Here is a 17,063-nt window from a genome sequence, read left to right on the forward strand (position 1 = left end):
TTCATTTTTGAAGATGCATCAACAACTGTTATTAGTTTCGATTTACTAATCGTCTCTAGGAATGCGAATGAATTCTATGTTTGTTCAAGATTTGTTTTTTCAAGATGAATTTTCAAAATTAGTTAATTAATTTGTTAATATTTACTTTAGGATGCATCATCCCTAGAGGAGATCAGGGATAACTACATTCATTTTATGCTTTATTACGGAGACGATGTGCCAGTCATGCAAGAAGCTGATCGCCAGAAGCAACGTGAAGAATATAAAAGGCGGATGGAGTTGCGTGAAATTCGTCGTCAAGAGCGCATGGAAAATGGAGAAGAAGGAGACGAACCGATGGAAGAGGAGGCGGATGAGCCCCCTCCTCCTGATGAAGATGAGACTATTCGACAAGCGCGAAAGAGTGACCTCTATTCAGTCTGCAGGCGTGCTGGTCTTGACGGTAGGTCATTAAGGCAATACCCGACGCTACTTGAGAAATGACACAGGGGAGGAAATTTAACTGAATAAATTATAAATAATGAGAACAATCCTGAATATCCATATATAACAATATATACGAACAATACAAATATAAACAATTTATAGGAAAAATTGAGTTTTTTTCGTTTAAAGTTAGACTGAAAAAAGTACACGATTTGTAAGGAATTTCTCATGCAAGTATTTTTTAAATCTGATCAAAAGTAAGGAAAAGGGAAAAATATTTCATGTTAAACGTTTTAAAAGAAGAAAATTAATTAGATAAATTTGACAGAAGCCAAAATGAAGGCTGTTTTTTTTTTTTTACGGGGAAAATGACATTTGACTGAATAATTTCGCTTGCTTATTGTTAGTTCATTATGTTTATATTAGCGTCCCTACAGAAGTCCTTCTAGCCCCGGGAAGACCCCTGTCATAATTTACAGGCCCGTATGCAGTATTTTTTTGGGGGGGGGATGAGGAAGGAGGGGGGGGACAGTCGATCTAAAAACTTGATGCGTTCCAAATTTGACCAATAATAAGAGGTTTTCCTTTTGGAAGAAAAACCTTTTTCCTCTTCCCTTTTTCCTTTTGATCTTTTTATCGTTTTTCATTTTTTATCTTTTTCACGATATTTCAAGATTTGTTTTTTCTTGTAAATTACTCGGCTATTAAGGAATTCTTCATGTTAGATGTACAAGTGTTCCTCATTTCACCAAAAATAAGTTTTTTTTCAATTTGGCGGAAAAACCCTTTTTCCTTTTCCTTTTGTCCCTTTTATCTTTTTACCGTTTTTTTATCCTTTTCACGAGATTTCAAGATTCTTTTTGCTTGTACTATTCGAAAGACCTTCAAAAAATGCATATACAAGGAATCTTTGTTTTGCCCAAAATTTTACATACAGAAACACTGTTTTTCAAAGTAGTTGTCAGAATGTTATAGTGTTCCCTTGTGGAGAGTTGAACCACTAAATATTTACCGAAGGAATATTCTATTAGATTTTTCGGCTCATTTTCTTTACAAATAATAATAATCACTACTATTATCCCAGCCCTCTTTATCCGTCTGCAATTAGTCCATCTGCTAATTGCATCCCAGTCCTCTTAGTGGTACCTGATACGGTCCTACACTACATACAAATTTTCACTCCATTTTGTTGGTTCTCTATTATCTTTTTTGCTCATTTCTCGGTTTTTAATGCTAAACAAAGCCAATTAGAAAAAAAGTGAAGTTTGGAACATAGCCTAGGGCTATATCTGGCCTCATTTGGAGAGGGGGGGGGGTTTACCTGCAATTGTAAATGCAGCAAATATTGAATTTATGAAGAGTATTGAATAGAGAATCTAATTGTATAGGCTAATTCTTTTTTTCTAATTGATTCCTGCCCCATACCCTAACTGATGTCTGCCCTATGTATTAAAAAAAAATGTTATAAAGTTTTTCATATGAAGTGCTAGGTGTATAAGTAATGACCACGATATGTAAGTAATGATAACGACACTTCTCATGCTAAAAAATCCTGTTAATAAATGATAAAAAAAAGGATTTTAACAAACCCTAAAACTATTTAGTGTAAAATGTCAATGTATGACACTTAACGGTATTAGTAAATCGAAACACAACAACGAGCATGATGCGTCCTAGATTGATTTTGCCTAGAAAAGGGAGAATTTCCTAAAAATGGCAAAAAGAAGATTCATCCTTCTTACAAGTTTGTTGTCATCAGCAATGACGTTTTTCAAATTGAAACATATTCTCATCCGTTACATTCTATAATGAATGTGTCTAGGGGTGTCAGAAATGCAAAAAGTTCCAGGAAGCCAGAAAGTGGCAAAACACGTTATATATTAGTTTAAATATTGAACTATGTATTTTAAAATTCCTATTTAAAAATGAATGTGGTAATTTTTACATTATTACGTAAACTAAATTTAGACACGGTAAACTAAAAAATAGATATTTATATATATCTTGTCTATTTTATTACTTTATTCTGCTTTCTCTGTTTTCTTCTTTTATCACTTTTTTTTAATTCCTGAGAATTAACAATAGCTTGTAGTATCTTTTGCTCGGATCGTTAAACACGAAGGTCAGTCATTGTTGTCGTATATGCCACTAGGCGTCGGATGAACTAAGTCTAGGTAGTGCTGCATTCAATGCTACTCAAGTTTCTTGCACGGTTTTGCGAGTAAAATATTTATATTGTTTTCAAACGTGAAATATGACCTTTTTTTAGGCTTGGCCAAAAGATTTGGTCTGACGCCTGAACAATTTGCCGAAAATCTGCGTGATGGTTATCAACGACACGAAGTGGATCAGTATCCTGGGGATCCCATTGAATGCGCCTCGGAGTTTGGTAATAGTAGATTTGCAGATCCTAAGGATGCTTTGAGAGCAGCTAAATATATGGTAGCCATGCAGTTGGCAAGGGAACCTCTGGTGAGCTTATCTTTTTCAATTATTCGAATAGTAGAAATAGATCATCTGATTCAGCCATCAAGGTAAAAGTAAAAATACTAGAACTACTGCTAGTGACCACTCATCAGATCATCGAGTCACCTCTGGCTAGCAGAGCTTTGCACGCTCTTCCTTTGCCCCATATTCTTCGGAGCTCCACTCTTTACTCCCTGCGATGAACATTCTACTTCCCTTAAATCCTTTCTTATAATATCTGCTCAAAACAAGACCTAACCACGTTAACCCTTCTTAGTTATTGGACAAGAAGGAAGTATCAAACCATGATTTTATTACTAGCTTTTTTGTATCCATTTATCCAAAGAAGTATCTAAACCCATCTTTAGAAAATTCCTTTTGAAAACACCTAGCTTATCTTCCTCTACCTTTCGAAGCGCACTCCCTTGAGAGCCATGCTTGACTGTTATCATTACCGTGTCTTCTGGTTTGTAATTCTTGTTCTAAGGTTTATCTTCTATTTTTTCATGTTTTTTTTTAACTACAAAAATGCTTCTTACGCCTTAGCTACGCTAATTTTTACATCTTCGCTGCGTCCACTACCCTCACTTAATGAGGAAGATACTTATTGTGAGAGACTCCTATTTACAGATCCCCTATTTAAGTTACCCACGTGTGATCAGCTATAATGGTAATATCTATGAACTAAAATGGGAAATTTTCTTTTTTTTGGGGGGGGGAGCGACGGGGCAATGGCCCAGCGTCGATGATAAAAAATTTGCCAAAAATCATTCCGGAAATAGAGTGTTTTTTTCTGTTTCTTGGGAAAATGAATTCCAAAATTTAAGATGAATTTTCTCGTCTTCAGGCTTACAGTCTATCCAATGGATTCGCAATTATCTGTAGCTTCCACAAATACTGTTTTGGCCACTTCCAACTTCATTTGCTGACATCCTTTCCACCTCCCACAAAAACTTTAGTGTCTTTGGGCACCCAAAAGTAGTCTCTATTAAGGGCGCATTTCTCAGTATTTTGAAAACGAAAGTTCCTCACAATGATAAGTATGGTTTCCCCTAAAATTAAGACACCAAGTAAAGAAAAAAATAGATCTGAAGATACTGATTCTGAAATTTTCAACAATTCGGACTGTAAGCTTTCCCGAAAAGCTCAATTTTTCCTCCCTCTACTTTACATCCCTTTAAAAAAAACAAGATAAAATTTTTTTGCTATTTCTTTGTGAAATGAAATTACTTCGTTGAAATATAAGATGGTTTTTATCGTCTTTGGGGTTACCGCCTTGCCTATCCAATAAATCTTTGGCTATATGCAGTGTCCACAGGTACTGTTTGTTCGCTTCCAGTTCCTTTGCTCCCATCCTTTCCATCTCCCATGAAAATTTAGTCACTTCGGGCAATCTAAAGTTGTCAGTTTGAAAAGCGTATTTCTCAGTTTTGAAATATGTTAATTATGACAGATATAATTGAATATATCTGTCATATCATGTAACGACTATCGTAGATGGCTCAGTTGAATGGTACCCAAAACAATGCATAGAGAATTCCACTGGAAAACTTTTAATGAATCGTCCTTCGTCTTCCGAAGCGCCCATGTTTCACAACCATACTTGACCGCAATAGCTTCCAATATTCTAATAATGGTTCGCAGACTTAACTTTCTAGTCTTCCACTTGAACAAAATTCTTGAGCTTGGCTATTGTATTAATTGATACGTTATATTAATGTATTAAATCAGTGATACTCATATCAGTATATCGTTTTGATAATAATCTTTGTTTATTACCTATTTACATTAAAAAGAAAAAGGGGGAAATAAACATGATTCAATGAAATAAGCAGCATCAATTTTTTAAATTCAACTGATTTTGAAAAAAAAATGTGAAAGAAAGTGTTTACGTTTATTATACGGCATATTTTACTATTTCAGGTTCGCCACTGCGTTCGTGAAGTTTTCTATGAACGTGCAAGAATTAACGTTGTGCCTACCAAAGATGGAATCAAAGAGATTGATGAAAACCACCCCCTGTATGCATTGAAGTATATAAAAGACAAACCAATTCGCACAATTACAGGTGATCAATTTTTAAAACTGGTATCAGGAGAAAAGGATAAACTCATTAAAGTGGTAAGCCATTAATACTATTGAAATATTTGTTTTTTATTCAAAATGTAAACTTTTTGAAATGTATTTTTTCTAAAATTATTGCAGCTGATCAAAGGGGTGCCAATCCAGGAAAAGTAGGGAGGGGCAAGGATTTTTTTTTTTAAATTTATAAGTTGCATGAAAAGATTTTTTCAAAATCGATAACTCAAACTGGTAAGTCGTAAGGGGTACAAAATATGTAATTTCATAAAATATCCTGCTTTACCCTCGTTTGTATATTTTTTTATTTTCTGGTAAATCTTTTTTAAAGTTTATGTATCTGTTTTTGGTCATCTACTTTCCCTTAGAAGAACCAAAATGTCGCTTTGGTATTATTTAAGTTTGCTGCTTGAGATACCATGCTATTGTGTAGTTATGTGTTTCTTCTAAAGGTATCTTAGATAAGGTACTAAACACACAAGGACAGAAGTACACGAGAAACAAAACGGCAAACTTTTCAAAATTAGGATGGCAATGTGACAGTATGTCTATTAAGTTTTTCTAACCTATATAGTGTGTTTAAACGCAACAGCAATTATATATCTGGCTAGTCCCAGTTTCTCTGGTTGTAATCTGCGATAGATAACAATACAAGATTTCGAAATGCTATACCATATAACACTATGTCAAGCAATCTGGATATGTTTTTCTTTTCAGGTGTAATGCATCTCATGTGTCTGTAACCTTTATATTAGCTATGTATTCATGCATTTATCTATACACTGTAAAGTGTATCGTCTGTTTTCGTGTATTTATAAAAGAACGGACCAGTTGGGCTAAAACTTGGCAAGTGTGACGCTTTTTGGCATGGAGAGATTAAGAGGGTGGAGTTGGAGAGTGTTGTTTGGGGGAGGGGGTATGTGTAGTACTGTGCCCCAGCTTGAAAAAGCCCCCACCACCCTATCCTTGACCTTGTTCTGTACAGAAAAACCAGAGTTGTGTAATATTCTTCTAAGGCATATTTAAAATTTAATTGAAATTTTAATTTTATTGATGTTTTATTTATGATTTCTGGGCACAGCCGGGCTATTGCGGCTAGTATAGTTTATATTGTATTTTTTAGCTTACAGTGATATATTATTTAGCATAGCATACCTAGAAATGGAATCATGAAAAGAGGGGTTAGGATTTACATAGTGTTCCTGGACGTAAGATGGGCTTTTGATAATGTGACAAGAGTTATGCTAGTTAAGCGACTTTGGAGATAGGACTGCCTGTAAGTTTTGCTAGATTAATTGTAGGAATGTTCAGCAGGCCTAGTTGTTAGAATACTAGGTAAGGTATCCGGAAGAATTTTGACGTGAATTGGTTTGAAACATGGATGCCCACTGTCACCGATTTTGTTCAACATGTACATTAATGATATAGTTGATTTTTTCAAAGAGAAAAGCGCTCCGGAAGTAATGATAAGTGTTTAGAAAATATGCATGCTTTTGTTTGCTGATGATATTGCTCTCATAGTACAATCGGCAAAAGACATGCGAACATTTTTAAACATAATGGAGGAATATTTGGATAAGAAAGGATTAGAATTAAATAAGAAGAAAACGGTAATTGTAGTTTTGAGGAAAGGTGGAAAATTCAGGAAAGATGATGAATTTAGCTTTAAAGGTGATTTGATAGAGATTAAAAAAGAATTCGTGTATTTAGGGGTTGAGTTTTTTTTGGAATGGTAAGTAGGCACAGGAGGGTTAAACATAGAGTACAAAAGGGAAATATGTGTATGAACTTAATTTTAAAAAGTGAGGTTGGAAAGATTAGGGATTTAGCTATGCCTAAATATTTATTTATGACTAAACTCCTCCCGGTTATGTATTACGGGTGTGAGCTGTGGGGCTTTAGAGTAAGTGAGGAGCTGTGTTGCAGAGTGTTGTACTGGAGGAGGATTTGGGACTAAATAGGTTAAGAAAAGATACTACTACTACTAATAACTCACTGCAGCACCAAGCCGCCTGAGGCCAACACAGCTACGCAAGCTCCTCCCCCAACCTAATCTATTTAAAGCCTCCCTCTTTACACCCTCCCAGGAAGTTCCCATTTCCTTTAAATCTTTATTTATGACATCCTCCCAAACCAGACAAGGACGACCTGCTTTCCGTGTAGCCCCAGACGGTTGGCCAAAAGGGACAATCTTCGGTAATTTGTCATCCTTCATCCGTAGAACGTGGCCTAGCCATCTCAACCTTTCTTTCATTATAGCCCCAGAAAGCGGGGTTGAACCACACTTTTCGTACAACCTACTGTTTGAAATACGGTCAGTCAGCCGGGTTCCCAGAACAATCCGTAGGCAATTTCTCTGGAAAACATCTAGTAAATTTTCATCTGCTTTTCGGAGTGCCCATGCTTCAGAGCCATATTTGACCACTGTCATCACTGTAGCTTCCAATATTCTAATCTTGGTTTGTAGACTTGTCTTTCTATTCTTCCAAACTTTTTTTAACTGTGAAAAAACACCCTGGGCCTTAGCTATTCTACTTTTAACATCTTCACTGCTCCCACCATTTTTACTAATAATACTACCAAGGTAACTGAAGCTCCCAACCTGATCAATCTTTTCGTTACCTATTGTCACCTGTTCATCTTCACTTATTCCTAGCCTTAGTGACTTGGTCTTCTTAACATTAATTTTCAAGCTTATTTTAGCACCCTGAACTCGTAAGACCTCTAAAAATTCGTTCATTTTGCTCACACTTTCATCTAATATGCTTAAATCATCAGCATAATCTAAGTCCAGGAGCGTTCTTCCTCCCCATTTGATTCCATGGTCTCCAATTACCTTTCCTGTGCTCCTTAAGACGAAGTCCATCAAAATGATCCATATAAAGGGGGATAGAACACAACCCTGCTTAATAAGAATGGCGAAGTTTTGGATAAACATTTTAAAAAGTAAAAATAGGTTAGCGAAAGAAGCGTATTTTTATTTGTTGGAGGATAAGATAGAGGTAGGATGACCGTAGGAAATTAAGAAAACTTTAGATGAAGTAGGAGATTCGTATTTTTGGAATGAAGGTAAGGGATCGAATTCGGATACAGGGGTGGATAAGGTAAAAGAAAGGCCACACGAGCAAGGAATACTGCAGTGGCGGGCTTGGAAGGAGGGTTTGGGATCTCTGAGTTTGTATAGTAAGGTACATGTGGGGGGAGAAGTTTATTTTAAGCTGGTGTTGAAAGGGAAGAAATAAAATGGATTTTAAATTTAAGGAAGGGGTCAATTGATATTGGGGAAAGGGAGGGGAAATTTAGGGGCTATACTTTTAACCCAGTCCCTTTTCCGATGTAAGGGGTTTATGAAGAGGATATTTTCATTTTTTAAGGAATTGGTGGATCTGAGAAATGGCTGTTTTACGTTAGTGTTGACAGGTAGAAGATGGGTGGATCATGAGTTAAAATGGCATTTAGGAATCCTAAGTATGTTGATGAAGGGCTGAAACATCGTGTTAGATGTATCGCTTTATAAACAATTTCGTGAAGGTTCATATGTAAGTACTTTTTTTCTTTTTAATTTTTTTCTGTTTGTTGTTGGTTTTGTTATGTGTTATTTTCTGTGTTTTTTTCCTATGACCCGACGACTTTTTTTTGGAAATACATACATGCAACTATATATACAGTCAATAATGCACATTCAGTCCGCGGAATGTCCAAATTGTGTTGAGTTTTATCATGGGCTATTTTACCCTTGGACTAATTTCAACTTTTGAAATTTACCCTTAGACTTAAAAGTCTAATAATTTAAGTTTTTGATAGCAATTTCTATCTTTTTATTATTATTTTTTCAACCCATGTATTGATAATAGTTTGAAAACCTAGGAATAATAGCCCAAACACCCGCACTTAAACTAAACAGTATGGTGGGACTGCAGCCAATGATATAAAATGATTTCAGTCAAAACCCAAAATGTTTTCTATCAGTCATGGGCTTTATTGGGGTCACGGGATGGGGAGTGGACCATCTAAAGGATGGGGAGTGGGCCATCTAAAGGATGGGGAGTGAGGCGTTCCCGAGCTCGAACTGAGCTTGGGGGCTCGACAAAGTTGAGAGTTTTACATCTTTTGCTGCGATTCGTTGAAAGTTCTTTTACACCAGTTTCAACCGAGTGAAGAAGAATAAGATACAATGGCCCCTTTTTTATTTTTAAAGCTGATGAAAATAAGAGATAATTTGGTTGTCAAAACGCACGCATAGAAAAACGCCTACAGTTTTTTAACATGTAGAAAAAGATTACAAATTGTCTTTTTAAGGGCCACAGGGTTTATTGACTTTAACATAGAAATCTCACACTTAGAATTGACATCTGTCCAGCAAAGAAAAAGTTCATTAAAAGTTTACCACATAATTTATTATAACAAACTGGTAGTTTTACCAGGGCTTATCAGAACTGAATTATTCTACATACCAAGTTTTCTGTCGTATTTTGAGCACATTTTTCCAACACGAGAGAGTTGTGATTCGGCGGATCAAAGATTATTTAACGAAAAATAGCTTACAATCGGTAAAGATACCTCACATCAATTTTGAACCGGCTTCGTTTGTACTTCCGTATCCTGGTCTTGGCTATAGCCAGTAAATAAATTAGCCCTGAACTTATTATTCAGTAATTATTGTTAGTATTTTATTGATGTTATAGTGGTTAAAAAATCTCAAATAACTTTATAGTTTTGAGATTACAATGTCGTTATCATCGATATTAATTATTTGGATATTAATTTTATTCCAGGAATTCCAGCATAATATCAAGGGGACAACAAATCCAAGTTACTTAGAAGAAATAAAGCAGTTGTATATTAGAGATGAGTTTAGTCGACAGGTTCAAGAATGGAACAAAATCAGAGGCGAAGCAATTGAAGAATGTATACAAAAGATACTGTACCCTGCATTTACACTTGAGCTCCAAACCTTATTGGTAAAGGAGGCTCACGAGTTCATTTCTCGGGTGAGCTTTTTTCTCTATTTTTATATTTTTCTTGCTTCTGTTGTAAAAGAAACGCTGTCCAATAATCTCATCACGGGAATTGAATTCAGTTCCTGTTTTACCAAGCAGAAATCAATCCCAAAGTTATTCCTAATATGTCCTCTTGTATGCAGGATCGAACCAGCAAACGGTTTACGAGGAAGTGTGATTCCATCTGCTGCACTGTCTCAAGGTTTTTAACTTTGGTAAGAAGGTAAGGCAACCTTGGTAAGCCCTTTTTACCTTACCTAAGCATAACCTTGGTAAGGTAACCAGTTAAGAAGAGTCCAATCCTCCAACTTTTCACTCATTCTTGCCCACTCGAGTTGTAGAAGAGCGCTACCGCTTACAAGTAGAAAGATATTTCCTTGTTAACGTGTATGCCACTTATGTTTATGCTGTTGATTACCACAGATAGCTTAGAATATCTTTTGATGTTATCGTAATGGTGGTTCCTTTACGTTCAGGGTTGGCAAAGGAAAACTTTTACTGCAATTTTACACTATTTCACGAGTAGGCAAGGGTTTTATTCCTGCAATTGAGAAGGGGAAGTACCTAAAAATGTAAAATATTTGAAAAATGTTGGTTAATGGTTCAGTTATTGTGGAGTTCCTGAGATATCTGGGAAGTCTGGGTCCGAAGTTGATAAAGCCCATATAATAAGACTTTAGACTTGAGTTTGTAGTTTGAGAAAAATCGCCTGCCCTCCAGTGTTCACGCAGTTAGTCTATTTTTGGCCACTAGATGTCTTTACTTATCTTGTCTAAGTATTAGTTGTTAGATATGGCCTTAGATTCATCCATATTCTTACACATAGACTGGAGTCTTACCTGGTTCTGCACTATTTTGAGATCCATCCATTCCTCAACTTCAAACCTTTGTATAAAATGGTGTTTTGAAGTTAGAACTTTCAAACTTTTTTCAGATTATTTCTTGATGAATGAAGCTTATGGCGCGCTAATTTGAATGCATATTTACCTGTAACATGAGACACTAGGTGGCAGATAATGGTATGTTCTCAACTGAGAACAAAATGACTGAAAGGGTTAGGTCTCTCATACCTGAAACAAATACTTTTCAAAGATCGTCTTTTGATTGTTTAAAAATTATTCAGTTTTATGGCAACATCACAATTTTCAGCAGTGTTGTCACGTTGACCCATGAAAATAGATGAGCTAAATTAATTAGTTGAATTTGACCATAATAGTCCGAAGATTCAAACGTTAACAGTCATTTAATTCCGAAAAATAGCTACACAATCAAAGGAAAGCTACACCTTTTTACAGCTATTTGGAGTCATATGTTTTTAGCCTAATTTTTGTGGATTTCTTACCCATGTTTCTTTTTGTTACATATTTCTCCATGTTTCCGTGTTTCTGTTACCAAAAACTGCGTGACTGCGTTGTTTTTCATTTAAAGTTGAGTTCCTGACTTTTTAAGATATATATGATTGCGTAGATTTTTACTTAACCATTTCCAAAAACACTCCGAGAAACGGAGGAGATTTGCTATAAGTTTTCCAGACAAATTGCCCACAGGTTTTTTTGGGCACCTGACTGAGTGTCTGTATCTCAAATAGTAAACAGTACGAAAAGTGTGGTTCAATCTCACTTTGTAGGGCTATAATGAGAGAAAGGATGGAGTGGCTGGGACACGTTCTGCGGATGAAAGATGACAGACTGCCAAAGATTGTGCTTGTTGGCCAACCGTCTTGGGCCAAACGAAAAGTAGGTCGTCCCCGAAAGGGTTAGAGGATGCCGTTAGGATGATTTAACAAAAATAGGAATTTCTTCGTAAAGAGGGAGGCTTTGAATAGATTGAGATTGAGGAGGAGTGTTCATAGCTTTGTTGGCCTTAGGCTGCTTGGTTCTGCTGTAAGTTGTTACCAGTAGTGTTTCCAAAAATTTGATTCCATTTTCTCTATCCTTGATACTTTAACTGTATCCGAAAATCTAGATGCGAAATCCCACGAATTGAAAGCGTGTTAAATAGTAATCACGGGCTTAACATCCTTCGAGGGTAATGTTTGATATAACTGGTAAATCTTCCTCCTAAAACCCCAAGCTGAAGATACTGAAATGACAATATATCGAGAAAATTCTAAATGGAGTGGCTTTTCTGTAAATGATCATTTTCGGTGGGTTTGTGGGTTCAGCAACTGCTGTTTTTAATTGATACGTGTATAATACGAGGGAAAAAGGAGCCCTTTTGAATTTTTAATCTTCAAAATGACGTGTTTTTGAATTTGATATCTGGGTGACAATAGCCTTAACTAGTTATGTATGTATTCGGTAGGATATCAAGTAGCTAAACCAAGCTGCCCTAATTAAAAATATATTGGTTAGATCGGATGTCGGCTGGTATTGGGAAGCCTTGTCTGTATTTACAGACAGATCTAGGTAAATCCATTCCTTTTTCTGACGTTCCAGGCCCTTGGCTGACGTTATAAAAAAGGTTATGCTGCCCTACAAGCCTCTAACTACCGCTGTTCTGGGTTAGGGCTATCTTAATAGGATAGCTAGCGTGATCTATGTTGAAATCCTGGTTAAAGGAACTTTCAGGCCTCAGCTTAAGGAGAAAGCCTGCCCAGGCCTTTATATGGAAGTGGTATAATTACAAAAAAAAAGTTTTCGTTATATCTTATTTAGACCCTGTACATCCTTGAACATATATTTTTATGTAATTGCTAACATGATACGGTGAAGAGAGTGAAAGAAGGCGAATGGGGGGGGGGGGAATACCACTCCTGGTCCTGGCTCAATTGGTAAAAGGAAATGCACAGAGAAAGACAGGGAGTAGGATAGCCAGCATAATCTAGCCTAACACTCTGGTTAAGGAGGCTCTCAAGTCTCTGCTCGTGGAGCGAGGCCTGCTTCAATCGGTACGACCTTCCTCATGAATACCATCAAAATTATTATTGAATGCTTGTCGCTTTTTATTTTAGGAAACTTTGAAAAAAAATAATTAAACAAAATTTACACAATGATCCTTTTTATTTTTCAGGCTTGTTCTCATAAGCTTTCCAACATCTTGAAGATAGCTCCATATCACATTGAATTTCCAGATGAAGAGGAAGATGAGTGGGACACAAAAGAGGGTATCCGAGTTCTGTCTATTGCTTATGTACCAGATTTTAATTCTGCTTCTTTTGGTATAATGCTTTCACCTGATGGTGAGGCTCAGGAGACGATTCGATTTGAGCACTTGTTAAAGGTATGTATAGAAAAACGGGGAAATCGACAAAGCCAAGTTGTGATACGAGTGGAATTTCTCTTAGGTGACTGAATTTCACATCGCCTGATCAAAAAACGTCCAAATGTGGAATAAAAATTGGTTTGGCTCTTTTTTGGATCTGGATAGATCTCAATGCTGCTTCTTTAGGTAAAATGCTTTCACCAGACGGTGAAGCTCAGGAGACGTTTTGATTTAAGCACTTGTTAAAGTTATGCACTGAGAGACTGGTAAATTAATAAAGTTAGGTTTTGATTTGAGTATTATTCTGCTTAGGCGGCTGGATTTCACGTCGCCTTATAAAAAAATGTCCTTATGCGGATGAAAATTCGGTTCGGTTCCGTTTTAGATCTGGATGGATCTCAATGTTACTTTTTCCGGTGCAGAGTGTATGGGAAAGTGGTAAGAATAGTTCTAACACGAGTCTAATTTCCTTTAGGTGGCCGAATTTTCGTCTGATGAGAAAAATATACTCATGTAGGCGAATATTCGGTTTGGTTTGCCTTCCGGATCTCTAGGGGTTTCAATGTTTCTGTTTTGAATCTGTACTGAAAGATGTATTTCATTGGCTTGCAGAATTGTATTAAAATTGATAAAAGCTTCCTATTTATGTACGGGCAAAAATATATTGCTCTTTTTATTTTTAGGTAAGAGATGAGGTTTTTTCTAGTATTTTTTGGTAATAGTTGAGGTTTTTTAAGTGTTTTTTGGTAAGAATTGAGGTTTTTTTCTAGGAAGACGGGAAAACTACAGGGAATATTGTTGTAATTGGATATTCCAACCGAAATTCGTTTAGACAAACTTTTCTGTTTTTTCTCTAAACTTAGGTCAATGTATGTCTAAAAAGAAAAACTTTATGAGTTTTAGTTATTCCAACGCTAAAGCTGAAGTTGATTTGAGTAATTACCAAGAAAATGTCACATGCTTCAGGTTAAGTTATGACAAAACTGCTAGTTTGTCATATTTCACATTCCGGAGAAAAATTACAGAAAATTTGTTTTCAAAAAAGCATAAGAGCTACGCTTTTAAAAGGACTTCGTGTTTCTATTCCAAGTAGTATACCCGATAGATTACTTTGGTTGGAAGATTCAGAAACAGATGAAATAGGATCACGGGTAATCTCTTGGAAGTTCCTGTTAAAGATAGACAGGCTTTGGTTGGAGTTTTCATTTTTAAGAATATTGAAACACCCTCATACTTTGTGGGGATGATTTAGGACACGGCTAAATTTGACCAAGAAAGTCGGTAGTGCGCAATTTACACTTTGAGCTTAATCAATTCTTAGCATGAAGTTGCCTATGGGCAAAATAGTCCAGTTAATGTCGAAATTTAAGGTGGTTGAGGCAACAGTGACGAGTATCGCTAATTATTACGACTACTTCTATTAACAACTCACAGCAGCACTAAGTCGCTTAAGGCCAACGCAGCTGTGCGCACTTCTCTGTCCCAATCTATTCAAAACTTAATTTTTAAACCCTCGCATGAAGTTCTAATTTCCCTTAAATCCATACTTATGATCTCTTTTCCATGCCGTTCGGGGATGACCTGCTCTTCGTTTGAAACCAGATGGATAGACAAAGAGTACAATATTTGGTAATTTGTCAATCTTCATCCATAATAATCTTCATCCTAGCCATAGTGTAGAAGCATAGATATTAAAGAAGAAAACAGTATTTTACGCGTAGAGCTTCAGAATATGGCAAATACTTCTCTTTATGAAGGAAGAGACGGATTAATAGGGCAGTCACGCCCCCAATCTATCCCAGTCTGCATATGTGTTTTTGGTCTATGATGTTGCCCCCTCTTTTTTGCCCTGGCAGCAAATTACTTTGGACTGAATCAATCTAAGATTATCATAAGAAGTTTTTGCCACGCTATTCCACCAAACTAGACACAAAGGCCTAAATGAAACTAGTGCCTAGAACATCTCTAATTGCCTTTTGATAACAGTCACTATCAAATAATTTGCTTTATCTGAAGTATAATACTTCATACCAGTTCCCATGCTTCGTAATAATTGTGTTAGGGCTTTCTTCAACTGTTTAAGGGTCTAACAGTCCTCTTCAAAGATGTTTCAATTTGATTTAGATGGGACGAAATCAAAAACCCTTTTATCCAACTGCCCCCACCCCATCTTCCTTCATTTTTATTCTATCAGGTTGCCTTTCAAATCCAGAGGCGAAATATTTGCCAAAAATAGAAAGAGAATCAAGCGAAAGTGAATAAATAATAGAAAAATCCCAGAAACGTTAAAAAAAAGTTTATGTAAGGAGAGAACTTCGACCCTAAATGTTCATATCTGAATAGGGATAAAATCAAAATTTGATCGAAAATAATAAAGTGCAGTCCCTCCTTCAGATTTGGTGGGGTATATGGGCAAGTCCTTCAGTTTTAATGAAGCACCCTCCACTCTCAATCCCTCTCTGTATGAAGATGTGTTTGTTTCATCTAATGACTTGCCTTTCAATTTTAGAGACGAGATGCTTATCGAGAAGCAGACAGGCGTGGAAAGTTAAATGACTTATCTAGATTGAAAGATTTTATTTTCAATAAGAAACCTCACGTTATCTGCGTTGGTTCAGAGAGTAGGGAGGCTGAACGTGTGATAGAAGACATAAGAAACGTTGTCAAAGAGCTTGTGGATGAGGAACAGTTTCCAACTATAAATGTTGAACTAGTTGATGATAGTATGGCTAAGGTATTTATTTAACTTTTATTGGATTTGAAATGAAAGAAATATACTTATTTTTAAAATATTATATATCAAATAAAAAAGCATTTTTTGCCCCCTGGACCCATATTAAGTCTATTTTTGCCTGAAAATCATGATTTTCTATGATTTTTCTATTGTTTTGTCTTCTAATAGTATGAAAGTTTTTAGGCGAGTATCACATTCATTTAACCGTTAATATAAACAAGCAAAAACATTTGAGATGGCTTTTTGTCCGTAAAACTCAAACATCAATAATCTGAAGATTCTCAAAAGACAACTAAATCTTCAAAGGGAAGCCACAGCTTCATAAGTTGTTTTGTGCCATTTTTTTTACTTAGTTTTCCTGCTGTTAATTCTCTCGTATTTTTTTTTTGGGGGGGGGGCGGGGGAATCGCGATGGTCTTAAATTTTGAAAAAACAGTTTAAACTACTTGAATACCAAATTTTCTATTTTTTTGTTTAGTTTTTTTGCTAACATCAAAAAATTTTGTATTCCATTTCTGACACTATTCGTAAAAATTTGAGACCAAAAAATGAATGTTATTTATTTTTCGCAATGCAGCATTAGTTTTTACGCTTTTTTGTAAATTCCTACAGAATAAAATACTGTTGGTGAAAATTTGTCAGTGAATATAAAACTCTTTTTTCCGTCTTTTAAGTTCAAATCTTGGAGTTTTATTTGGGCATTTAAGTTTAAATGAAAAATAATTATTAAAACGATAGAAACAAATACAGTATATACTCCCTGCAAGACTATGGCCGATAACGCAGCGAGAAAGAAAAGGAGAGGACGAAAAGAATAAAAGTTGACCGAAGAAAATTTTATCGACCTAAGAAGGTGGTGGCAAATTTTATAGTGGCTTAACGTGGAAATTTGTAACCTATACAGTACGTAGTTATAGTTATTTATCATAAGTTAATAGTGGGTTCATTTTTCGTTCAGATTACTGTCCCTCTATAATTTTACTTGCCTTATGCGTCTACCAGTTGCCACAAATTGCTCAAGTTTGCCAAACAGTAGTTAGTAGATTTTTCCTTGAAGTTTGATGCTTGTATCTCGGTCTGAATCCGGATATCATTCTTGTGTCATAATCTTGCCGCTGTCGCTAATACCAGAACTACAGTACAGGAAACTGATA

At 35.9% G+C, this 17,063-nt stretch overlaps 1 protein-coding gene across 1 annotated transcript in view; it reads left to right on the forward strand.

Moving 5' to 3' along the window:
* The window catches only part of LOC136042150 (transcription elongation factor SPT6-like), an 85,773-nt gene that overhangs the window by 30,540 nt on the left and 38,170 nt on the right, over nucleotides 1-17,063 (forward strand). The window contains exons 9-14 of the mRNA XM_065727064.1: nucleotides 151-442; nucleotides 2,696-2,898; nucleotides 4,816-5,013; nucleotides 9,747-9,962; nucleotides 12,984-13,193; nucleotides 15,685-15,909. Of these exons, the coding sequence (XP_065583136.1) occupies nucleotides 151-442; nucleotides 2,696-2,898; nucleotides 4,816-5,013; nucleotides 9,747-9,962; nucleotides 12,984-13,193; nucleotides 15,685-15,909 (1,344 nt within the window). The remainder of the gene's footprint in view (nucleotides 1-150; nucleotides 443-2,695; nucleotides 2,899-4,815; nucleotides 5,014-9,746; nucleotides 9,963-12,983; nucleotides 13,194-15,684; nucleotides 15,910-17,063) is intronic.

The sequence above is a fragment of the Artemia franciscana genome, unplaced genomic scaffold, assembly GCF_032884065.1.
Source record: "Artemia franciscana unplaced genomic scaffold, ASM3288406v1 PGA_scaffold_73, whole genome shotgun sequence".
NCBI lineage: Eukaryota > Metazoa > Arthropoda > Branchiopoda > Anostraca > Artemiidae > Artemia > Artemia franciscana.